The sequence below is a fragment of the Eptesicus fuscus genome, chromosome 7, assembly GCF_027574615.1.
Source record: "Eptesicus fuscus isolate TK198812 chromosome 7, DD_ASM_mEF_20220401, whole genome shotgun sequence".
In the NCBI taxonomy this organism is placed as follows: Eukaryota; Metazoa; Chordata; class Mammalia; order Chiroptera; family Vespertilionidae; genus Eptesicus; species Eptesicus fuscus.
Window position 1 is genome coordinate 10,405,463 of NC_072479.1, and position 26,150 is coordinate 10,431,612.

At 42.3% G+C, this 26,150-nt stretch overlaps 1 protein-coding gene across 1 annotated transcript in view; it reads left to right on the plus strand.

Moving 5' to 3' along the window:
- FLT1 (fms related receptor tyrosine kinase 1) overlaps positions 1 to 26,150 on the plus strand; it is a 218,462-nt gene that overhangs the window by 82,898 nt on the left and 109,414 nt on the right. Inside the window, exons 11-13 of the mRNA XM_054719726.1 lie at positions 12,289 to 12,403; positions 19,394 to 19,502; positions 25,364 to 25,672. Coding sequence (XP_054575701.1) covers positions 12,289 to 12,403; positions 19,394 to 19,502; positions 25,364 to 25,672 — 533 coding nt within the window. The remainder of the gene's footprint in view (positions 1 to 12,288; positions 12,404 to 19,393; positions 19,503 to 25,363; positions 25,673 to 26,150) is intronic.

The following is a 26,150-nucleotide window of genomic DNA, read 5'->3' on the forward strand; positions in this document are numbered from 1 at the left end:
GTTGGGGGAATTAAATGAGGTAACATATTATATGAAGTCTTTAGCCCAGTGGCTGGTGCATTGGAAGTGCTAAGTTTGTCTGCTGAAAGTTGTTCAGTGTTTTTAAGTTGTTCTTGGGTTGTTGACTGCAAAGCAACTTCCCTCTGAGGTGGCATCTCACACACTAGAATCCTGAGAAAACTGATGACAATCTGACAGAATGAGCCGTGCTGTTAGGTTAATGTTTGCCCAGGAAATGCCTGCGTCTCTGAACTGGTCTTCTAACCATGTTGATTTACTCCAAAGAAATTCAGATGGGACCAGAAATGGTAGAATTTTCAGATTATTTAGGAAATCAGAGAAATTATAATATCCTGGGTCTACTCACATTTGTGAATTCTAATCAGCTCATTGACCCAAGTCTTGTCCAGCCTGTAACAAATAAGGGCTCTTGACTTTCACTTGCTTGTGCTCAATTGTATTCTGACACTTTCCTATGTATTTGACTTGTCTCTTCAATAAATGTTTATGTTCCCTTATAACAGAAGGAACTAAATATTGTACTTCTTTTAAATTTTTAAAATTAATTTTAGAGAGAGAGAGAAAGAAACATCAATTTGTTGTTTCACTTACTTACGTCTTCATTGGTTGATTCTTGTATGTGCCCTGACCGGGGCTTGAACCTGCAACCTTAGCATATTGGGATGATGCTCTAAGCAACTAAGTTACCCAGCCAGAGCTAAATCCTGTGCTTCTTTTAGAGGACATGATTTTATTTCTTTTTAAAAATATATATATTTTATTGATTTTTTACAGAGAGGAAGGGAGAGGGATAGAGAGTTAGAAACATCGATGTGAGAGAAACGTCGATCAGCTGCCTCCTGCACATCCCACTGGGGATGTGCCCGCACCCAAGGTACATGCCCTTGACCAGAATCGAACCCGGGACCCCTCAGTCCATAGGCCGACACTCTATCCACTGAGCCAAACCAGTCATGGCTGATTTTATTTCTTAAATGGAATGTATGTGAACAAATTATTTATTTGACTAACAGGATGCTAGTCATTATGAGCCAACATTTTTGCCTACCCTTGAAGAAAGGAGAAGACTATGGCTGGTTAGTGTTCTATTAGATCAGAAGATGCTTCTCCACATGTCAGCATTGTTGCCTAAGTTGAAATTGTCCATGACCATCCTGGTCTATGTGGCTCAGGTTGTTGAGCGTCGTCCTTTGCACCAAAAGGTCACAGGTTCAATTCCTGATCAGGGCACATACCCAGGTTGCAAGTTCGATCACAACCAATGGATGTTTCTCTCTCACATCAATGTTTCTCTCTCTTTTCCTCTCTCTCTAAAATATCAATAAAAACATTTTTTTAAAAAGGAAAGAAATTGTCTGTGACCACCAGTTTGTCAGATACTGACACTGCTGCTGTGAGGAGCTTATCCAGTCCCGGTCAGATCCCCTGTCTTCATTAACACTCCTCATTGGGACTGGATAGGCACCGATGGTGGTGACATAGTGCTTAGTTGAGGGGATCTGTGTGAGGTCATTTGAGGGTCAGTAGTGCCCCTTTTTCAGCACGTTTTAGGTAAGTGATGGATGGCAGGGTTGCTGCCTGACATGAGGTTGAGTTCACATCAGTCAGGCCATTATCAGAACTCATTCTTCACCGGCAGTCACATGAGCCAGAGACGCGGGCTCTTTTACTGCTCACCGGCGGCTGGCTAGACCGTAAGGTTATAGAGATGAGTAAGACAGAGCCCCTGCTCCTAAACAGCTCTTATCTAGTCAGATAATAAAATCATAGCTAACACTTATCATCTGTCTGCTGTGTGCCAGGCACTGTGCTAAGTATGTTACACAAGTTAACTCATTTAGTATCAACTTCATGTTTGCTGATGCAAAAGGGTCTTAAGTTATCTCCCTTCTGTTTCTTTTTAACTCCTACAGTAGAATCAGTAAGGCGTGGTAACATGTGGTAGCATCTTGTGAGTTGGCTGTGTTAAGGGCACATCCATTTCCAAAGAGTTCAAATGATTCACAAAAAGTACAATAAATAATTGAGCATACCTGGATGAAAGGAGAAAATGGCGTTAAACTAATATGGAGATATGGCCCACAAGCTTTACTTTCTAGTTGTCCAGCGAGAAAGAGAAATAAAATAGACATTTGCAAGCATAAGAGACCCATGAGTTAAAAACAAACCAAGAGAAGTACAAAAAGTACAATCTTTCAGGGAACTGAGAGCTGAGGGAAATGACTTCTCTCCTGAGATGTGGGGTGTGTCCCACAAACCCCTCAGCCACAGCTCTATGAGAGGGGGTGTCTCAGGCATAATGCCCTTCAGTGGTGACCAATGCATAACACCAAAACAGAACTTATTTAAAGCGACATGATTCAACAATTGCAGAACTATTCAAGGATTGAAACTTCTGAGCAGTTTTCTATGACTCTGATTCTCACAAGTGGGCTTTTGCTATCCAGGGTTATGTAACTAGAAAGTTGTAAAATAATGATTTGAAATTGGGTCTGACTAGCTCTAGGATCTATGGTCCTTAGGGCAAATTGTGACTTCCCATCCCTACCCCTGAAGGCTCTCTGGATGTTTCAGTATTGACCACTAGATAAGTAATCTGTTCTCTTCCTTTTCATGATAACAAAATGTAACAATATTGAAATATTATTCATGGAACAGAGTTAGTACTTTAAGTAAAACTCCTTACATGTAAGAGATCAAGGTATTTGTAGCCACACCTAACATTTCCCTAAAGACATCTGTTTATCAACCCACTCTTCCTCAGCTGACCAGTCTCCTATAATAAAACTAATAGAAGAAAAATGAATGAACAGGATAGGTGTTCTCTTTGAAGCCCATATCTGGTTTTAACCAAGTAAGTAACCACCCCTTTAGACTCCCGGTCACCCCTCTTGGACTAAAAGGCTGCCTTGTCCTGGCTCAGATTCTGTAAAAGAGAGAGCCAGAGTCAGGGTAGGGGGATCACTGGGGCTCCTGGTGGCAGCAGACAGGCGAGGAGAGGAAGGACAGCGGAGACTGGGAAGACAGGCCTTGTTCTGAGTGTGAATGGACCACAGGGCCCTCGAGAGCAGGAAGCACTGCAGGCCAAGACGCTCACGGAAAAGCTCTTATCTAAACAGAGGTGGGCAGGACGCTGGATCACCTCCACCATTGTCCGAGGAGCTGACCCAGGGCCTCCAATCCCTGAAAAGTCTTCTCCACTCCCCCCTCTCCATTCAGACAAGAAGTGATTTTCAGTGTGCGCTCCAAGGCGTCACCGGGTCTCTCACTGCACAAGAAAGTCACTCCTCCAGAATCCTCTCGGCCTGACCCTGTGGCCACCCGAAGGCCTAGGCCCTTTTCCTGGAGCAAAGAAGCAGGAACCCTTCTGTCTAAACACTCCTTCCAGCGCTGCACCTTTGTGCCAGCATCCTTTCCCCTATATTGTTTTATTTGTTTTAAGAGAATGTGAGAAGAGGGGAAAAGATAGTGTGTGCAGATTCTATTAATCTGATGGCTCAGACACGCTATGGGTGATGTTTTGACACAGCGCACAGGAGCAGAGGGAAGTTTACATCAGGCCCGGCTGCAGGGCGGCAGCCCCAGCCAGCCCAGCGGCCCTGGCCGCGCCCGCTGGCCTGCTTCCAGGTGGGCTTTTCTTTCCTTTCTGTTTTTTCACAGTCTTTTTTTTTTTACAGCCTCGATGTGTTTACTGCTGCTCTACCCCTTTGTTTCCTAACTTGAAATGATTTAATATTCTTTACAAATAGATTCTAATCAGAGTGAGCACGTGCAGTTTAATCTCATTAAACAGATAGAGTCCACACTAGAAACCCTCATATCTCATCATCCAAAAAAGAAAGAGGGAAATTATTGTCTTGGGACTCAATAGAGCTTTCTAGAGCCCCCCTGCCCCCCAGTAAAGGTGCTCTATTTATAAATTATAGATACAGTCACTCCTAGGCAATGGCCCAGGCTCAAATAAGCAGCCATAGGGTATTGGGGTGCTCAGCTCACCACTGCACACTGCCACCCCCAGCCAGAGGCCTCCTTAAAATGAGCTGCCTGCTATAAATGATTGGAGTTCATAATAAACAGGCCAGCCTTACCTCACAGCAATCAGGCATCCTGCAGACAAAATAAGTCAACAGGGAAAGAGAAAGATTGTGATAAAAGGTAGATTTTATATTTTGTTGCAACATTTTTTGAAATGATAAAATTTATCAGCTAGTAGAAGACCAAGAGTTCCTATAATTTGGGCATCAAAACATTTTTATGACCAAAACTAACCAAAATTTACATCAAAATGTAATTATGAAGTATTCCTCTCCCCTTCCCTCTCCACCAAAGGGCTGGGTGCCCCTTCTCCCCTTGGAGGCTAACACTTCATCTCTCTTGGTGTCTGACCCTGGACCAGAGCTCTCCTCTCAGGTGTCTGAGCCAGATGCACCCGGCGAAGTGTGGTGAGGTAAAGTTTGGGAGGTTACTTGGTGGAGAGTGTTAAGAACTCTGGGTTCTAATCCCAGTGCTGCTCCTTTCTCTGTGAGTCTGAGCAAGGCATTTGATTTTTCAGAGTTTCATTTTCCTCATTGCTGAAAGGGTTTGTGAACTGGTGATCATAATACCTGCTTCACTGGGTGACTGTGAGACTTTGTGGACCTTAAATATGTACATATAGCTCCTAGCCACGCCTGGCACTAGTTTTACCTCAGCCAACCAAGAATCAGAATTTAGGACAACAGAGATTTTTAAAGAAAATTCAGCTTCATATCATGTATCATAGGGAGAAAGGAGAAAACACCACACACACACACACACACACACACACACACACACACACCTCTTTATCTTAAGATTCAGGCTGTTGAGTAGACTCTTTAGAATTGGGGTGGTTAGGGAATTGCTAGAAATCATTTATGAAATGAGGATTTTCTAACTCTAATTGTGGAGTCTTGGTTTCTATGTCAGGCACTAAACAGATGGGCACTCTCTAGAAAGGCCAAATGAAGGGTTGAACCCTCTCACCTTGTTCTTCAGAGTCTACGTTTTCTCCCAAGAGAGCGTCACTTCAAAGCAAACACAGACACTAACTCTCAGTGGCTTCTCACCCAGCTGGACTCTCCTTCTGACCCCACCAGATGCCACAGCCCATCCTCTGAAGAAAGAAAAGTGCCCCTGCGGTGTAGGGCGGGGAGGAGGAAGAAAGGCAGGGGGAGAAGAAAGTCTGACAGTTGGAATTGTTCAAAGCCAGCACCTAAGGAACAGCACAGGGGATCACAAAGGGCCCCCTGGGGTGTCTTCCCGGAGCTGGGCTTGTGAAGGTGACTGGGGATTGAGTTCAGGGACTGTGGGATGACAAAATGAGCTCCAGCATAAATTCACCGCAGACCAGGCACACACTGCACGTGCAACATATTTTGGTTGCGTATGATGAGAGTTGTGTGCCCGATTTTGGAAAGAAGTTCACCAGACCGTGCAAACAGGGCTAAAAAAGACGGAAATTGCCACTGCACTAATGATATTTGTGTAGTGAATATTTGACAAGCCTTGTCTTGCTACATACAAAGAAACAGTGCAGTAAAGCAATTTCTTGTCATATGATGATTGTACATGGATATTATTACCTACAGTGTAAGGGGTACGTGCACAGATTCCGGAGTGAGCCAGAACTGATGATAAATTCTGCTTCTGCCCCTTCTTACCTGGTTAGCCTTGGGTAATTACCTAACCTCGGTAATCCTCAATTTCCTTATCCATTAAATAGGAAGTGAGAGTACCTACACTTTTAGGGTTTTGTACAGATTAGTGAGATAGTGTTCAAGAAATGCCTAGAGCATAGAAAATATAATCCTTACTGTAGTAGAGAATACTATGCATGGTGTATATTATAATTGTTACAACTATGGCTGCTTAACTTGCCTCTTGGGACCAGCAGTCAATATTGTCAAGTTTGTCGGTTTGACCCCAGTGTTGGCTTTGCCTTCTTCTGTGGCCCCAGACTGCCTTTATCTGTCTTTGGTCACAGAGGAGCCAAGTATTTATGAGCGTGAAGGGAACAAGGCAAATTCCTCGCCACTACAGGAAAGTCAACCCCAAGCATGTGGGTCAGTAATGTCATCTACATCTCCTGCGGGTGGTGTTTCCCTAATAAGTGTCGAGAGAAGAAGCCCGGTAACTGAGAGCAGCCGGGAGAGTCCCACAGACGGCTCCTGCCTGGAGTTAAACACACTGACATGTCCCACGTAGGGCCCACTCCATGTGCCGGGTCCATAATTGGCTGCTTTCTTTGAATTTATTTATATCAATCTATAGTCTGAAACTAATTTGTTCCAACTCTAGGGCAATGGATGAGTTGACATGGAGTACACTCTTACCCCGGAAACTTTTTCCTCTCTCAATGGTTATAAATAACCTCCATGATGTTGTACTTGGCATGCTGCATGCAAATGGAGGTCGGATCCTAAAGCTCATTAGGAAAGGGACGGAGGCTCGGAGCAGAGAGAGGACAGCGTGGAGCTGACGCTGATAACAGTGGCCTTGTCCAGAATTGTGCCTGGGAGCGTTCTTATCTCTCTTGGGCAGGAGGTGCTGTGGGCTTCCTGTGCGAAATCAGGAGTGAACGCTGCTTTCCTCTTGTTGTTCGGCTTCCTCCCCCCTCAAGACAGTTCCCAGCACAGTGGTTATCTTTGCATCTTCAAACATGGCACAATCTACTTCCTTAAGAGCTTGATGTATTCTTAAGACTTAGGCAAACTCCCCTCCCCCTAAATCTCTTTTCAAGTGCTATTATATAGTCAGGCTCCTAAATGACATTCTATTTTTGTGGTTGCAATTACAAAGAGGGAAAAATAACAGTCCTCAAATTAGAAAACAGCCACAGAATCTGTCCTTTTTGTTTGGAGGACCTGGCCGCCGTAGTCCAGTCTCTCGTTTCCACGCTGGGGCTTGTGCCCTCGGTTACCGCCCTTAGACTCAGTGGTGGGGGTGGGGGTCAGAGGTTGGCAGCCCCTAGTGAACTCTGAGGGCAGACTGCATTTCCCTCGGGAAATGCCTACACTAGCTTTACTCTCGCATATTTCTTTGCGTTTCCTGAAGACCAAGAGTATGAAACTAAGATCTTTGTCTAAGGCCTCTCTTATCTTTTCCCCTTCTTTAAGGGAAAAAGAATGAAATGAAAGACTTCTCTTCCAGACACAAGAGAATTTCTGTTGTTTGATGTCACAACACGCAGTACACACACACATGACTAAGATAGGTGTACATATATTCATAGAGGTGTACATATGTCATAAGCCCCATATGCCTGTAATGTACATATATACATTACATATACTCGTATGTGTATTGAGCATGTGTGAAGGATGTGAGGTCAAATACTAGTTCAAGGTATGGAGGTTACAGTCTAGAAAGTGGCACCCTGCCTGGTGTTGTTTAGTGGAGCATCAGCCCACTCACTGAAGGGCTTCCAGTCAGGGTGGGTACCGAAGGCAACTGATGGATGTATATCTCTCACATCATTGTTTCTCTCTCTCTCTCTTTCTCTCTCTCTCTCTTTCTCCCTTTCTCCTTCTCTCCCACTCTCTCTAAAAATCAATGGGGAAAAAAATCCTCAAGTGAGGATTAACAAAAAACAAACAAACAAAAAGAAAATGCAGAATACTAATAATGAAAACTAGGGCAAAATAACATCATGATTTTAAAGCTTCATCAATAAAATGTCTCAAGTAAGGGAGAAAGTGTCTAATTTCTCTTTGCTTCCATTTTCTCTACTAATAGAGAACACTAATCAATAGAGTTAATTAGTAAAGAAAACTGCTTTCACTTATTTTACCTGATGATTATAAGATTAGCTAGTAGAAATCCTTAACAGAAATTCCTTAAGAGTGGTTACTCCTTGCCCTAGCCAGTTTGGCTCAGTGGATAGAGCACTGACCTCAGACTAAAGGGTTCCAGATTCGATTCCAGTCAAGGGTATTGTACCTCAGTTGCAGGCTCAATTCCTGGCCCTGGTCAGGACACATGCAGGAGGCAACCAATCACTGTGTCTCTCTCACATTGATGTTTCTCTTTCTCTGCCTCTCCCCATCCCTTTCACTCTCTCTAAAAAATCAGTGGAAAAATGTCCTTGGGTGATGATTAACAACAACAACAACAACAACAACAACAAATGGTCACTCCTTATTAATTCTTTTTGAATTTAACCTTATAATCTAACTGTAAAAACTGACATTTTAAAAACATTTGGACTGGGTACACACAACACCAAGGAATTGTTGCTAATTCTATTAAGTGTAATAATGACACTTGTTAAATTAAAAAATGAGCATATTTTTGGAGCTATGCACTGAAATATGTAAGGCAAAAATGACATGATGCCTGGCATTTGCTTTAAAATACTTATAGAAAATAAAAAGAAATAAGGGATAAATGAAACGAATGTGGCAAAATCATAATTGTCGAATCTGGGTGGTAAATATATGAGGTTTCATTACATTATGTCTTTTTATCACTATGTTTGAAAATAATAAACTAAAACAAATGAATACTCTTACTAGAAACAACATATCAGTATCTCATGCCTGTTTGTAAGTTTCTACATGTCTATGTGGTGCCAATTGCCTGCTAGGCCCTCGCTTCATTATGAGAACAGAGCGAGTAAGTACTGGTGGCCCCTGCTCCCCTGCAGATGCTGGCCCAGAGGGGCCTGGAAGCACTAAATGGCAACTTAGGAAGTGTGGGTGCTCTGGAGGGGGGTCTCCCAGGGCAGCATGCCCAGGAGGGGAAACTATCTGGAAGACTAGATAGGTTCGCATTCTGGAGTCCTTCCTGGGCTCCAGGGCCAGAGAGGAACAACCCAGAACTTTCTCCTGGCCATTGCAATCCCTTCTGTCTTCCCTTTTTCTCACTTATTTTATCCTCTCACCTTCATCTCACATAAGTCATGGCTGCCCTTGGCTCCTTAAGATCATCCCCTCAATTCTTTCTGGAGATTGGACTCTAAAAGATCCTCCTGGTTTCAAAATCTCCAAAATCTACCCAAAACATCTATATATATATATATAAAGAGGTAATATGCTAATTGGTCCTAACGGTGTCCCAGTCATGACCGTTCAACAGACTGTGCGCACAGGAGCTGGTGGGCGGGGACGAGGCAGGGACTTGTGCCACTGGGACAGGAGGCTGCCGCCGGGGTGGCCCCCCTGGTGGAGATGCATGCAGGCCTGCTGCACCGCCTGGTCCGGAGGGGGGCGTCAGAACAGGGGCAACCCCCCCCCCCCCCCAGCAGAAGCACGCGCAGGCCTGCTGCGCTGCCCAACCCAGAGGGGGGCATCAGGATGGGCTGCGGTGGCCCCCCCAGTGGAGGCACATGCAGGCCTGACATGGTGGCCCCCACGGCAAAGGCGCGCGCAGGCCCGCCACACCACCTGGCCCAGAGTGGGGCATCAGGACAGGGACGGCCCCCCTAGCGGAGGCGCCCACAGGGCCATGGTGCCACCCAGCCCAGAGGGGGGTTGTCAGGACGAAGGCGGGGCCTCAGCGGAGAGCTCCCAGCACTCCTGTGCCGGGGTCTGAAGGCATGGAGAGGAAGGGAGAGCAGATGGGCAGTTAGGGGGTTTAGGCCAGGAGGGGAGAGCAGATAGGCAGTTAGGGGGATCAAACAAGGAGGGGAGTGCAGATAGGCAGTTAGGGGGATCAGGCCAGGATGGGAGAGCAGTTCGGGCCATCAGGCTGGCAGGGGAGCAGTTAGGGGCATCAGACAGGCAAGCAGATGAGCACTTGGGAGCCAGTGGTTCTGGATTACGAGAGGGATCCCAGATTGGAGAGGGTGCAGGCCAGGCTGAGGGACATCCTCCACCCCTGTGCATGAATTTCGTGCACCAGGCCTCTAGTGTACAAAATAAAGCCTAGCAAACTTTCTGTTCACCACAAATTCTAGTCCAAAAGGTAACAATACAAAATGCTTCAGTGAGCCTGGCCTGTGTGGCTCAGTGGTTGAGCGTCAACCTATGAACTAGGAGGTCATGGTTCGATTCCCTGTCAGGGCACGTGCCCATGTTGCAGGCTTGATCTCCAGTGTAGAGCATGCAGGAGGCAGCCAATCAATGATTCCCTCTCATCATTGATGTGTCCCCCCCCCCTCTCTTGCTTCCTCTCTGAAAACCATAAATAAATAAATTATATATATATATATATATATATATATATATATATATATATATATATATATATAAATTTTAAAAATGCTTCAGTGAAATGGTCCCTGTGCAAGTGAACAGAAAAATCTACACCGAAGTTAATCAGAAACAGAGGGCATGGCTGGCTGAGGGTGGCTGCAGGGAATCGAGTCAGGCTCCTGCAGGCACATCTCTCCAAACCTTGGGAGCCTAACAGATACAGTTTTGAGGCACCTAAAATATATCTCTCTTTGCACTGTCTCAAATACATTCCTATTTAAGTCTCAAGGAATGTTTTAAGGTGAACTTGCTATAGGCTCAGTGAGTGGTAAGTGAGAGCAATGAGAGGTCACAATGGTCAGAATAAGCTGTTCGACAAGACCGCGTTATGGATGGTGGGGGTGTCTAGTCCATGGTAGCTACGTGAGTGAAGACGAAGGGATCTGGGTGCACATGGCATACCCCTGTGATACAGGGAGGGTAACTCCTTACTTTCCTCTGTGTCTTTAATTTACAAAACCTCTGCAAGTAAATGAAGCCATTTGATGCTTATATAATCCTGTGAGATTAACAAGGCAGGTATATTTAATTTTTAGTTTGCAGAAGAGAAAACTTGTCATATAGTTAGGAGAAGTCGTGGCAGGACTAGGACCTAAGTCCCCTCTGACTCCTGGCCCAGTACTCTGAACTAATCAAACCAAAACACAATTTGACTAGAACAAAGGGCTTCTTATAGGTTACATTTGGAAAAGCAGGTAAGGGATGGACTGTGGATGGCCTTGACCATGAGACAAAAAAGCCTGAAATTTCTACAGTCCAGTTGTTAAAGCTTTTGGAACAAAAAGGATTTCACTGAAAACCAGAGCATGCAGGGGTTGGTCTGACGCAGTTTGGTGGGTGTTGGAAGAGTGGAAAAAGCCAGCCGGCAGCAAGGCCAGTTAAGATACTAGTTTACTGTCCAGTCAGCATGGACTTAAATGTCTTTTCTTGTTGTTTGGGGTTTTTATTCATGTAGAATGTAGGATACATAAAACATAATAAATGAGCAATAACTATTTACCCAAATGATTTGAATAACAAACCATATGAAAACAGAAGCTTACTGATAATAATGTGTCTGAGAAAACATGCTAACTTCCAGATATACACTGAGTGGCCAGATTATTATGATCTCTGAATGCATAATAATCTGGCCACTCAGTGTGTGTGTGTGTGTGTGTGTGTGTGTGTGTGTGTGTGTGTGTGTGTGTTTATTAGAGGCCCGGTGCATGAATTCGTGCCTGGGTGGGGTCCGGCCAGCCTGGCCAGGGGGAGGGGACATGGGTGGTTGGCCAGCCTGCCTGCTGGTCGAACTCCTGGTTGAGGGGACAATTTGCATATTAGCCTTTTATTATATAGGATATACACTGAGTGGCCAGATTATTATGCATTCAGAGATCATAATAATCTGGCCACTCAGTGTAGGTCAAAATCTCTCTTTAAAATGGTACTCAAGTAGCTAGTTCAAAATAAGAGAGAGAGATTTCATGGACTTTTAGAATAAAAATAGATCTTAAAGATAAATAACTTCAAACCCTTATTTTATAATTAAACACTTGAGGCCTAAGAAGTTGAAGAGCTTACCATGAAGCCGCCAAACTTGAAAAGAAATAGACTGAAATTAATAACTGCTCCATCATGTGTGCTTGCATATGCACTTAATTAGCCTGGGAAAAGTTACCTGGGTAATGGAATGTTCTGATTAGCAGCTAGCCTTTTATAGATGTGATTTCTTTGAGGTTTCCATTCATTAATGTAACTTCATTTTTTTCTGTGTTTGCATATTTCCTCCACTAGGAGCTAATTAAAATCTATATATTAAATTTTCTTATTTATGCATTTTATTTCATATTTAACAATTAGAATAGGAAGGACGTTTGGAGATTCATTGATGTGGGTTTTTCAGATCAGGCAAAATATATTTGCTATTTTTAAGTTGTGAGAATGGATATTGGGGAAAATCTAAAGAAAAGAGAAAGAAAGTGTGCTTTTGTTGTCCAATGATTTTCATTTCACCTTGGTCTGGACCATGCTGCAAAGCAACATAATAATGACTTACTTTTTTTAAAAATAGGTATGACTTTTGCTCCAATAATGAAGAGTCCTTTATCCTGGATCCTGACAGCAACATAGGAAACAGAATTGAGAGCATCACTCAGCGCACGGCAATAATAGAAGGAAAAAATAAGGTATTCTTTGTAAAAATAAACATTGGGATACTTATTCTAAAAACACACACTCAGCTCCCCGCTCTGGGTTTATTAGGACCAGAAATCACTCAAAAGCTCAAACAAAAGTCCAGAGAGAAGAAGGTATTGAGATACCTCTTCATGGAGAGATGCACTGGGGTCACTCAAATGGTGGTATTCTCCAGCCAACCACCAGTCCCACGGAATGAGTACGCTGTCCCAACAGAAGGGGTGGAACTGCCTGTTGAACATCAGGCTTGTCCACATCAGTGGTTCTCAACCCTGGCTGCATATTCGAATCCTCTCCCAACTATCATTACTTTTGAATCTCTGGGGTGGAGCCCAGGGTTCATGAAAGCTCACAGCAGATTCTGGCATGTAACCAGGACTGAGACTCACTTCCACAAATAAAGTGGGGTAGCAATAAGCAAAAGCTGATATGGAATGTTCCCATTCCACAAAATACCTTGTTTTCCCCTCTGTCTTTGCAAAGGCAAAGCCTGACTAACACTAGGGTATACAAACACACAGAATCCCAAGATTCTCTGACTTATGAGATGCAAATCAAAACCAGAATGAGATACTACTCACACCTGTTAGAATGGCTATCATCAAAAAGACAAGAGATAGCAAGTGTTGTTGAGGATGTGGAGAAAAGGGAACCCTCGTGCACTGTTGGTGGGAATGTAAATTGGTGTAGCGGCTACGGAAAAGGGTATGGAGTTCCTCAAACAACTAAAAATAGAACGACCATGTGATCCAGCAATCCCACTTTTGGGTGTATATCTGAAGAAAATGAAAATACTAACTCAGTAAGATATACGCACCTCTATGTTCATTACAGCATTACACACAATCACCAAGACACAGTAACAACCTAAGTGTTCATTAATGGATGAGTGAATAAAGAAAATACGGTGTGTATACACAACAGAATGTTATTTAGCCATTATAACAAATGAAATCTTGCCATTTGTGACAACATGGATGGATGTTGAGGGCATTATGCTGAAATAAATCAGAGAAAATCAAATATCTCACTTTATGTGGAATCTAAAACAAACAAACAACAAACTCATAGATACAGAGAACAGATGGGTCATTGCCAGAGGCAGAGGATTGGGGTGGGTTAAATGGGTAAAGAAGGTCAACAGGTACAAACTTCCAGTTAAAATAAAAAGTCCTGGGGACGTAAAGTGCAGCATGGTGACTGTAGTGGTGACACTGCATTGCATATGTGGACGTTGCTGAGAAAGTAGATTTTAAAAGTCTCATCACAAGAAAAAAGTTGTAACTATATATAGTGACAGGTGTTAACCAGAGTTGTTATGGTGATCATTTTGTAATATATACAAATATCGAATCATTGTGCTATACATCGAAACTAATATAATGTTGTATGTCAATTATATCTTATTAAGAAAAAGAGACACTTCAACCCTTCCTCCCACAAAAAAAAAAAAAAAAAAAAAATCTTCTGATCGCATCAGGGTCTAGCAGGCATCTTTCCTGCCACTCCTGTGCTATTCATTCTCTACTCCCCTAACCTCCACTGAGCCTTAGCAGAGCTGATACCTTTTAAACCATGCAAATATCAGTGGATCTCAGATCTGGTGGCTTTTTTTTTTTATTATTGAATTAGTGAAAAATACACATTAAAAAACTGTGATTACAGGCATGGGTTAGTGATAATTTTAAAAGTAAAAAATATATATATCAAACAACCCCTTACTGAAATGTCTATTTCTACTTGCATGTCTTGATTTGGAGTAGTCTATTATTATGAATGCCGTCTACTGGAGTGTGATTATGCCTTTATTCAGCTGTATTCTTTGCACTTGAAGGTGACAAATTAGATGGCATCATTTTCTATGTAGGATTTGACAATAGTAACAAGTAACATCGGAACTCTTCATTGTGAAACTTTTTGACATATGCTAATGCCAATATTATTCTTAGGCTGACCAAAGGGGTTATCTCCATTTTAAAGATAAGAAAAATTGGGTGATAAGATGATTAATTCAAAGCCACACAGCTTAACGTGGAAAATGCAAAGCTCAAACCAAAGTCTTCCTGTTCCCAAACCCAGGCCTCTGCCAATTTAAGCCAATACAGAAATCAGTTCAGATGGCGACGGCTGGCATGATACTATCAGCAGTCATCTGTCAAGGATTTAGGAAATGTTTTTATAACTAGTAGTAGTTGTAGGTGGTTTAAAATTTTTTCCTCTAATACAAATGAACAGTAGTTTAAAATATTCCATGATGTGTAACTATTGATGAGAGAACTGTTTAGTGAAATACTTAGGAAAGAGGAAATTCTATAAACGTGAAAGTTAAATTTGTGACTACATAAAAATAAAAATAAAAAGGAAATTGCCTCAGGATAGAAATCAAGTTAGTTGTCACAAAGTACTAGAAATTTTCCAGGTGGCATTGGTTGTGTCAGTTCAATTTGCCTTTTCCTGACCATAACTGCTGGATATTAAAACAGATCTTAGAAACTTTAATTTATGTGGTAACTTCTAGTCCTATTTTGGTATCCTATTCCACAAAAATACTCAATAAAAAAGAAAATGGAAGATGAGAAAGCTAGGTGAGGTCTCCAAGTAGCCTGAACCATGAAGTAGCGACCTGACTCCATAGAGAATACCTGTGAGAAGTGGTGGTAGTGGAGTAACAGAACCCGGGTTAGAAAGAGGAACTTCCCTGGTTTACACGTAAGTTTGTAGTGACGCAAAGGTTTTAAGTACAGATTTCCAGATCCCATTGGCTCTTGTGCCATCCCACATGCAGTGAGGAGCCCTGGGACCCAGCTCCTGCCACTTTCTATCCTGTGTAACGACATGCAAGCCAGTTCCCCTCTCGGAGCCTGCGTTTTCTCCTCCAAATAACGGAGCTGGAAAGATTTGCCCTACCTAATCCGCCCATTGTTATGAAGGTGATTATCATATAGACCCTAATGCAATTCCAAAATTGACTGTGATCACACATAATTAAGACTGTTTGTTAAACAATCATTTGCAATGAAAAAAACAATACTTTCTAAACCAAGTTTGAGATATACATGATATCCTGTTCGTAACTGCCACTGCAACACAGACTTTACGTTAATTATTAATTTAATGTTTTAAATGTAAAAGAATTTCCTACTTTCACTTTTAGCATCTATTAATATATCTTTTGTTTATGAGAAATTATCTTTCATATAATGATGATAAAGGGAAGTTTTGCTATTTCAGAATGATTTGCACTGGTCTTCTCTTTTCAATTAAAACTTGTATTTTCTGTACATTTTAAGAAAGTAAAGTCCCACCTTAGACTATATGATTCTCTTCCCTGCGGTCATAGTGCGGGCATGCCCAGCAGCACCCCCACGGACCAGTGGATGAAGGGCCCGCTGGAGCACCTGTTCAATTTCAGGGACTTGAATTTTTTTTCCTTTGTTTTGTTTTGCTTTTTTCATGTAATTCAAGTTAGGGTGCAGGGGGACAATAAAATCCAGTTCCTTACTGGAAAGTTTTGGCCTAGATTTGTGAAAAGTGAGTCATCAATGGAGTTACTAATAGCAAACGTGGCGATTTCATATTGTTTAAATGGGGCAGCCAGGCTATTAATTGGGTCTGTAGATACGGAGTAGGAAGTAGAAGGAGCCCTGTGTTGGAAAAAAACACACACCGGAAATACTTATCACAGCATTAGTTCTGTGAGGCTGGAGAACTGTGACAACCTTACAACATTGTAGCAACATTTCCACTGAAATTGTTTTGCGGTGAGAATGAGAAATGCGTGCACGGTACGAGACAAACCCGTGGCAGAGCACTAGTGCCTAACACAGGATTACCGCTTGTGTTGCATTTCCCACACACTCCCCCATCTTTCCTAATTCTCACGTTCCATTTTCCCATCACTTGGCTCAAATGCGCCACCCTAGGTTAAATTTAGATTCTTCCATGACCTTTCTCCATGTCTACTTTTATTTCTCTCTGAGACACTTAAAAGAAAACTATATTAGAAACATTCCGAGATTAAAATCACTGTTCCATATATAGCTTTTTTGTAAATGGATGCTGGAGATTAGGCTGAATTACACATCACCCCATCCATTCCATTCCGTGAGGCTCAAACCACATTGTAGTGGTGAGTGACTAATACTTAGCGAAAGGGAAGGAAGGAATATGAATAACTTCCAAACTTACAGTACCTGACGACAGTTTTCATCAGCATTCCCGAGTCATACAAAAGAACCAGGAATGGCCTTTAAGAGTCTGTTTCTAGTGTCTAAATTCTTGAGGTCGTGGCAGGGCAAGTAGAGGCACCCCCAAAGTGTGGGTTCAGAACTAAGAAAAACAATATTGTGGCAAATGAAAACTAATTACAGAAATAATACAAACATAAATCTTGGAGAATTTCTTTTGGTGTACCTTATAAAATAAATGATTATAATTTCAAACACATTTCACAACTCAAATTCTTGGCACTTTGTCTTTTAAAGTATTAAGTTGATATTTGGTGTTCCGACTGTTATGCTATTTTTATCTTTTCCTCTTGGAACAGTCATATGAGCACCAGGGGATGTATCTGTCCCTTTAAATCAGAAGAGTCCTGCATTGAGACTTACCTTTCTCTGTCCAGACAGTGTATACTCACCTACAGCTCACATCTGAGCTCTTTTTTCTGACCCTATAAAGTTCATACTTTAGCTAAAGATTGATTTTGTTTTTTATGCAAAATATGTTTTAATTTATACTCTCTGGGAAAAAAAGAGAAGTACTCTAGAAATCATATAGTTGTTAGTAAAGTTGATCATAGGATACAAGTTTCATTTTATTTTATTTTTTTTTACTCCTCAATCATATTTTCAAACTCTCTAACACTGTATCCATTGAAAAATAGCTTGCAGCTTATGTAAAATACTAAGAAAGAAACTGGTCTTTCCTGTACATGGTAGCATTTAGCTTATATGGTTTATTTCTGCTGACCAAGGAGGTATTCAATTCAAAAAATAGAACTCTAGCAATAAATCTGTGCTATTACATTGAAAGACTTTTAGGTGAGAAGCAGTTCGGTATAAAGATTAAGAGCATAGGCACTGGAGTCAGACAAACCTGGACATAGCTCTGCCCAGGTCTGTCCGTGCTGCTGTGTGTGTTTGAGTGAGTCCTGGAGCCGCTGTAACCTCAGTTGCCGCTTCTGCAGAAGGGGGCACCTCACAAGCTTCTCTCCTAACTACTTTCATTTCCTCCCACGACTCTGCAGTGGTAGGTGCAATAATTCACAGGAAATGGCTACCCAGAATTTTTTTATTTCCCACCTCTTAAAGATTAATAATCAAAATAGGGAGACACCTGAGCTCCCTTTCATATTCTTCACTGTTTACCTGACTTCGTGTGAGTGTTCCTCTGCAGAAGAGAGTAATATGTATTGGATCTTCAAGCAGGGACATTCTTCTCTATCACCTCTGAGGTTAAGAATACCCTTCAAGGTTAAGAATAGGGATTGTGTCATATTCACCTCTGTCTCCCTTAAAATATCTGGGCAATGCCCAGTAAATACCTGCTAAACTGAATGCAAAATGCCACATATTGTAGATACTTTCAGGTCCAATCATTTCAATACACAGAGGATATATGGTATGTGTAATTAAACAGATGCAACGAACAGAAGAGGAACCATTTATGCAATCCTCACTATACCATAGTGAAAATCACAAAGAATTGGGAGCAGTGAACTTGGCTAAAACATGAGGAATATATTCTTAGTCTTCCTGATTTGTAGAATAAAGACAGAAATACCTTATTGCATGGCATATGAGACCCTGTAAAGTGCCTAGCAAATTACTTAGAAACTCAGAAAAATGTTAAGACATTTTGTATTCACTTTAGGAAGCCCCCGGTCACATTTCAGCCTATATACTACTTTAGCCTGTAGGTCACTCGACCATCCTTCAGCTAGGACACTCCATTAGTCTGGAAGCTTCAGCACAGCCTCTATCATTTCAAACCCAGCCATCTGTGTCTTAGGAGATAGGCTGCAATAATTTATAAGTAATTGGATCAACATTTTCAAAATAATTTTAAATATGAAAAACTTACTTTTTTGTTTTTCCTATATAGTATGCATCTTCCTATATAGTATGTTTTGTTTTTTTTTCTGCAAGGTTGGGTTGGATTTTAAAACTAAATAATTTTTTTCACGTAACTGATTTTTATCTTTAAAAGAAGATAGCAATGCAAGCCTTTAAGCTGTATAAATGTGTGTTTCAGTACTTTTGAAATATCAGTTTGTAAAGTGCTTTCAAATTCATACACATTTGACTCCTATTGCCTTTTCAGGGGCTAATTTGTCAAATAGCAGCCACTAAAGTCTACTGAAACTATCGTGTATTAATTGGTAGCCTATATCTTCATTTCCTAGATAAGGAACTGACAGACTGAGAAGTGAAGTAATTTACAAACACACACAATAACCTTCGTGAGCTTCCCTGCCTCTCCTCAGCACCATGGGCTGCCGTGCCCCGTTCTGTGAGCACAGGGAAGGAAGGGCCCAGCCACCCTCTCCCCTGTGCTTGCTAAGGCTCCTGTTCCCAAACAGCCGCCACAGCTCAGGTCAGCCCAACAACGGGAGGCCGCCGCCTCACCTGGAGCTCTCATCCCCGTGGACTGGCCGCCTCAGAGAGCAGGACGTGCAGTCCCGCATCTCAGCCTCAGGGCTGTCATTGTTGCCAGCGGCATGAGATAAATAAGCCTGAAACCCTCGTCCGAGTCGGATGTCATAGTCCCCGGTCTCCTGAGGACCTGCTTTCCTGTTATTTTTTCCATTCTTGCTGGGGCTCGGAAAAGGGAGAGCCTTCTGGTAACCACTACTTGTGCAATTACTACCTTTGTTGAATGAATGAAATAGCTGAATCATTTCAGCCCTCAGAAGAAGCCGCTGGGTGTTCAGAGGTTCTTTGTCCTGTCACTGGCTGAAACTGCCTTTTCTTTTGCAGACTGCCAGCTCCCTGGTTGTGGCTGACTCTAGAATTTCTGGAATCTACAGCTGCGTGGCTTCCAATAAAGTGGGGACTGTGGAAAGAAACATGAACTTTTATATCACAGGTAAGCCACACACCTTCTACTCACAGAAACAGCCTGGTGGCCTCAGTCTCTCTTCAAATCTTGTTTGCTTCTAGTGCACTCATAGATAGAGTGATTTTTATTTAAAGAAAAGACTCCATAGAATTGTTAAACTTGAATAATTTCATCTTTGCTCTTAGGAATAGTATCACCATTGAATCTTCTAAATAATAGTTTCCCTGAATTCCCTTTTAGAGCCATTTGTGGATGTCTGGCTCCCAGGCTGGATTGTGAATTTGGGATCTTGTCATGTTCATTTTTTAATTCCCTTCAGTACCTGGCACAGGGTCCGGCACACAGTGGTTGTTCAAGAATAACCAAGGAGCCCTGGCAAGGTAGCTCCGTTGGTTAGAGCATCGTCCTGTGCTCCAAAAAGTTGCAGATTTGATTCCTAGTTGGGGGCATATGGAAAACAACCAATCTCTCTCTCTCTCTCTCTCTCTCTCTCTCTCTCTCTCTCTCTCTCTACTACCTCTCTCTCTCAGATCAATAAACATATATCCCAGGGTGAGGATTTTTAAAAAACGAATAATCAAGGAAATAAATTATAATACATATGATAACATTTTTTAAAACCAGAAAGCTAATTGTTTCACAACTTCATTTTAACTTTTTGGGAAATGAGGCTCTCCTATAGAAATCTGAAGCTGAGCTTTGTTGACAATAACTAATGTACTCTTTTTTGGTAGCATTTAAGAATTTTTAGCTTTAAATAGGACCGTCCTGCAAATCTTCAAACTTCCAAGGTACACAAATGGCACTCCCTATGTCCCTCCACGGGTACAGGAAGGAAGTAAGTAGCTCAAAGTATAAAAACAATTGCCTGGCTCCACACTCCCCAATTTCTGAGGAAGCCTGGGCAGTTTGCCAACTCTGGAAACTTCGCACTGCATGAGGCAGGCTGCAGTAGTTGCCTGAGTTCTCCAGAAAGAAAGAACAGGTCTGGCTTCATGAGACCACGTGGGCTGTCAGCTTACAGGGAGCCTCTGGCGAGTCAGCCAACCCTCTGAGAAGCTGCCATGGAGACGCCCTGAGAGGCTGTCACAGAGCAGCGGAGCTGGGCGAGATGCAGAGGCGTTCTAGCCCTGCGTTCTAGCCCTGCCTTCTAGCCCTGCGTTCCCCAGGTGAGGAAATGGCTTTGGAGATGTGGGGAGGCACGCGGCAGAGCTGCTCTAGACTGATTCAGTCCCTCTCCTCTCAGATTCGAGAGGTGGAAGGGAAATCATCTTTGCATCCATTCCAAGTAGGAAAACCCTTTCTTTCAAGGATTCAGATAGCAATTTCACACAGATGCAATCTCAGATTATTGGTATTGTCCCGTATATTTGGTTGGAAACAAGTTACCCAAATCTATAGCCACTATATGTGTGATTTAGAGGACAAAAGACTGAGCAACTCCTGTTCTGTTCTGAACAGTAAACACATTTGTACAAGTCTAGCAGCACCTGCTATTAGATAGCACCACTCAACTCTGCAGTGGGCACTTGCAGAGATATCAGTGAAGCCCTGTCTTCCTAGAAAGACATTTAACACCCAGGAAACAAAGAAGAAACGTGAAAGTATATATATTCTAGTATCCAAAGGTTTGTGCAAAAGTAGTGTGATGGACAAATTTACCAATGGTAAGCCAATGCTGTCCAATTGAAATATAATGTAAGCTATATATGTAATTTAAAATTTTCTAGTGTCCAGATTTTTTAAAGTAAAAAGTGAAATTAATTTTACTTAACCCAATATACCCAAAATATTATCGCTTCAAGATGTCATTGACATCTTAAAAAATATTATACTGCTTCCGTTTTTAAATTAATTGAAATAAAGACTTGAATGAAATTCTTCAGTCATGCTAGCCATGTTGTAAATGCTCAATAGCCACCTGTGTCTATGGGTTCTGTACTACCCAGTGTAGCTGGAAGCCTCTGAGATGAAAGCAGGATGCAAAATGCCCCAGGATTTGAGGTGGCACTGAGGGGGCTGCGCATTGAACAGGGAGAAAGAAGATAATCTTGCCCTGGCATCCAAATTCTGCCCACACCCCTCATGAACAGTCTTCCCTGGGACCCAGAAGTGTGCCCAGTGACAAGTGGTCCGACATCAGGAGGACAGACCTCGCGAAGAGGAAAGAGGCTGAGACAGTCTGGAAACAGACTTGGGATCATCTTTACAGGGAATTCTGGGATCCCAGAGACCCCAAGAAAGATCTAGAAGTGGGGTTAGCACAGACTCTGAGTGGACATCCCCACTTGGCCCACAGACTCTTTACATTGTGAAGAGGGATGGCCAGTCAGAGCCATCCAAAGGCCCAGGACAGGGAGCCCTCTTGCCTGAGTCTGAAGGCAGTGCTGGAAGCGGATGTTCACGGAGGGGAGGGGAATGGCATGCTCATTTCCATATCGTTCAGCACCCCAGGAAAGGTTCACTGGTGCCCAGCATGAACTGCAGCACCAACACCTCGCCTCTCCGTCCCTCTTCCTTGTCGCATCATATATCCATGCGTGGTATTGTTGCTACAGGTGCCCATCAAGCTAATCAGCTGAATTCAGAAATTCCCTCTCACCTCCCACCACTTTAAACAATTAATAACCATGGAGTGGTTGAGACCTTTCCTAGATCTCAAGGCTTGTCCACAGAAAGGAGCAATGAGAATTCAATTCAAATATGCCTACTAGAAGCTCTCGCCATTTTTCCTCTAGGAATTCAGGAACCTTAACCTTAATCTGAGCACAAACACAGCCAATCAAGCCACCATTTCCTGGAATATAATTTCTCTGAATTATTGTCTACCAGTCCTGAAAAGTTCTAGTTGGTGATAAGATTAGTGATAACAGATTCATTTGCTTGCACACATTATTTTAAAACTAATTATTATCTTTTTTTTACTCAAATTTTTGTCACGAGACTTACTCTCACTAGAGATGAGACTGAATATTGTTCGGTACGATGCACCTTACATGTCTGTTTTCTGTATTTCTTCTTGGACCTGGTGCAGATAATGCTTTAAAAGATCTGTCTGAAATTTAACTGCTTTAAATCTAGATCTGGATTTGGATCTTTATTGAGCCTCATTTCCATCATGTTGCCCCTTAAAGTACAATAATAACTTACAGTTGCCTTCCAAACTGATGAAAAGTAGTTACCTGTGGCCACTAGAACCCTCCACTGCTTCGACTCTGTACTGCGCCATTATGTGTACACAGGTAACTATTTGAAAAAGCAAAACTTTCTAGTAACCACTCACTGTCTTTTTAGAGAATGTTGTTACTAGTCTCCATGAGAAGAGAAGCCTTCTTTATCCCCACCTGACAAATGAGGCACTTTCATCTTTTTCATTTCTATGCTTGCCTCTTTCAGGAACTCAATTCACACGCTTGACCAACCAAGTCTAAATGTCTACCCCCTTTGAGCATAGATGACTCACCTAACCCTAGGTTGAATGTCTCACCTGAGTAAGCGTTGATTCCTCTCCTTGACACCTCATAAACCTCCATGGGTGTGATACATGTTAGATAGATGAGTGTTAGTTGGTGCTGATGATGCTTGTGCTGAATCTTCAACAGATACTTAAGTGTGGGAAGATTTCTTGTTTTCACTCTGTGTTAGAAGGCAATTCTTTCTTGGGTTTGTTTTTGTACTCAGGCAAAAAAATAAAAAATAAATAAATAAAAGAAAATCAACATGAATTAAGGAGAAAAATCCCTCTGGATTCATTAACTCATTTTAGGACATTTTATTTATTATTTTCTATGGATCAAAAGAGAATACCAAATGGGTGATGCTGAGAAATAGGTAATCATTTCTAAGAGGCTGTCTGATAACGTACACCAAATTAGCTTCAATGACAGTGCCCACCATGTGGGAAATGGACCTCAAAACCTATTTAGTTCTTTTCTTATGTGTGTGTTTTTGCTGTTTGCTGGCACTCAGCATGACTATGGGTGTGTTAGCAATCACTGAGTGTGAAACAGGAACAGCACTGCCTTATCTCCCTGGCTTCCCAATGTCACTAAATGCATTTTATTTTGAGATTCCTGGTGGTGCTTGGCAAAGATAAACAAAATCTTCCATCAGGAAACCTGTGAGCTAATTTCCACAGGAAGTTTCAAATCACTGAAGTAAATAGAAACTCTACTTGCTCTCAATAGTGTGACTTGGGCTCACTTAGGTTCTAATACCAGATGAGACCTCATAAATGGAGTCAGTGGTCTTTAAATAAATGATTTGATTGAAACCAGTGTACCATACTTCTGTTCTAGTATGTGTGTAAAAGTTGATGGCTGCGGATTTAATCCTTATGCTTGGAAAATGTCCCAAATATAAAATGACGCTAAGTTACAGGGGCTATTTCAGACATCTTATTGTTATCTTAAAAATGATTGTCAGCTGCTTCTGCATCTTCTGGCACATCCTTAGGTTTTCACCTTTAAAGCAGGAAAACCTCCACTGGTCTCCTCTCTCTTCAACTGCTGACAGCTTCATAGGCCGCGGTTACCCCCGCTCCCAGGTTTCAAATGAATACTTTGGCATTTCTTCAGACGTGACACTTTATAATAAAGCCAAAGCCCAGAAAAATCAGAAAAACAAGCAAAGTGAGATTTAGGAAAGAGTTGATATGATATCTAATTTTGGACTATTGTCCCTTTAAGGTTTAAAGGTTTCTTTATAGCTTTGTGTCCAAAGGATAATAATAATAATAATAGCATAACATAGTGCTTTTCATCTTCAAAGTACTTTGTAAAATGTTGGCCCAAATTCTTTACTCAAATACAGATACGCCACTAGTAACAGTCAATGCAAGGGTTTTGAGAGCAGATCAGTTCAGGGCCAGTAGCCAATGGTTTTTTTTGAATCCTCCGGTGAAACGGTCTAAAATGAGACTAGGAACTCTCAGGGCAAACGCTAAATGATGGTCCAGGGTAAGAAAGCTCAGGAGGAAAGCTCAGGAGGTGGTGCCAGAGGCACTTAGAGATGGAGATGAAGGTTAGCTGGGAATGGACGTTGGAGAAAATGGCTTTTAATGACAGTCACTTTCAGAAAATGTTTAATGAGCTTTTGATTTTTAAAATTATTTTCCCTCCCACGATCACCCCCATATTGCAATCCAGCCACTCTTCCAGAGAAGCTGTCCACATTTTCAGAAGACTTCTTTTCTCTTTTATGACTGGGTGGGACAACCACCAGTAGGGAACCTGAGCAAGTAAGTCGGCTCTTCTCTGCACACCCTGCCCACTGCCAGCGGAGCGCAGGCCAGGCAGTGGGACGGCAGCTTGGGAGGACGCTAGCGACCCAATGCGGGAAGCTTGGGAGGTCAGTCAGCCTTTCACTGGATGCGTGAGGGTTGCGGCGGTGTTGACTGGCAGGACTGGGTCTCTAAACATGTACCTGGGACTTCCTGGTCTGGCTTTCACAACTTATCTTGGATAAGTTTGATGATAAAAGCATCTTTGATTTTTAGTACAAATTGCTATTGTCACTTTTCTGTTTTGTCCATTTACCAGTAGTTCTGTCCATGGTAAAGAAATGGGAAACGTCGTGATCATCCCAAGTTGTACAAAACAATTCCATTTGGAAGAGCAGTTTGAGGCAAATGAGCAAAATGTCCCATCATGCTCACTGTCCTGTCAGGCGTTTCCTGCCTCTGATGGCATGAACTGAGTTGGTGCCCCTGCTATGTTTGAGCAGTTCCCTAAAATAAACAGATAAATAGTCATTCTTTTCACGCTGATGCTGGGAGACTCTCTGCAGGAATAATTCAGCAGATCCTTGAATATCTCATGACGAGATATTGCCACCGTATGACACATTGGTTTTTCTGTGAACCAAAGTTCTTTACTCTTATTTTATAGATGTACCAAATGGGTTCCATGTTCACTTGGAAAAAATGCCTGCGGAAGGAGAGGACCTGAAACTGTCTTGCACAGTTAGCAAGTTCTTATACAGAGACGTCACTTGGATTCAGCTGCGGACAGCGCATAACCGAAGCACGCACCACAGGATTCGCAGACAAAAAATGACCGTCACGAAGGAGCACTCCGTTACGCTTCACCTCCTCATCAAGAATGTTTCCCTGGAAGACTCAGGCACCTATGCGTGCAGAGCCAGGAACATATACACAGGGGAAGACACCCTTCAGAAGAAAGAAGTTACAATCAGAGGTGAGCACTGCAACAAAAAGGCTGTTTTCTCTCGGATCTCCAAATTTAAAAGCACAAGGAATGATTGTACCACACAAAGTAATGTAAAACATTAAAGGACTCATTCAAAAGTAACAGTTGTCTCATATCATCTTGATTTATTGTCACTGTTGCTAACTTTCTGGCTCAGAGGAGATGCTCCTCCCAAAATGAGTTTGGAGATGATGGGAGTAATAATGAGCCCCAGCCCAAGCTGGGCTCCCCATCAAGCTGAGGGTCTCTCTGGGACCCACCTGGTGACCTGGTGCGCGTTTGGATTTGGAGGATCCCGGCAGGCACACTCTGTGCTTTTGCTCTTTGCTGTCTCCTGCCTGATAAACAACACCTGGAAGCTGATCCTTTCCTTCCACTTTGATGCCAACCTCTTTTTATTTTTAAGTTTCAAAGCTGCACAAACTGAATAATTTAAACAGATGCTGGTTTCTGCCAAAGATGGACA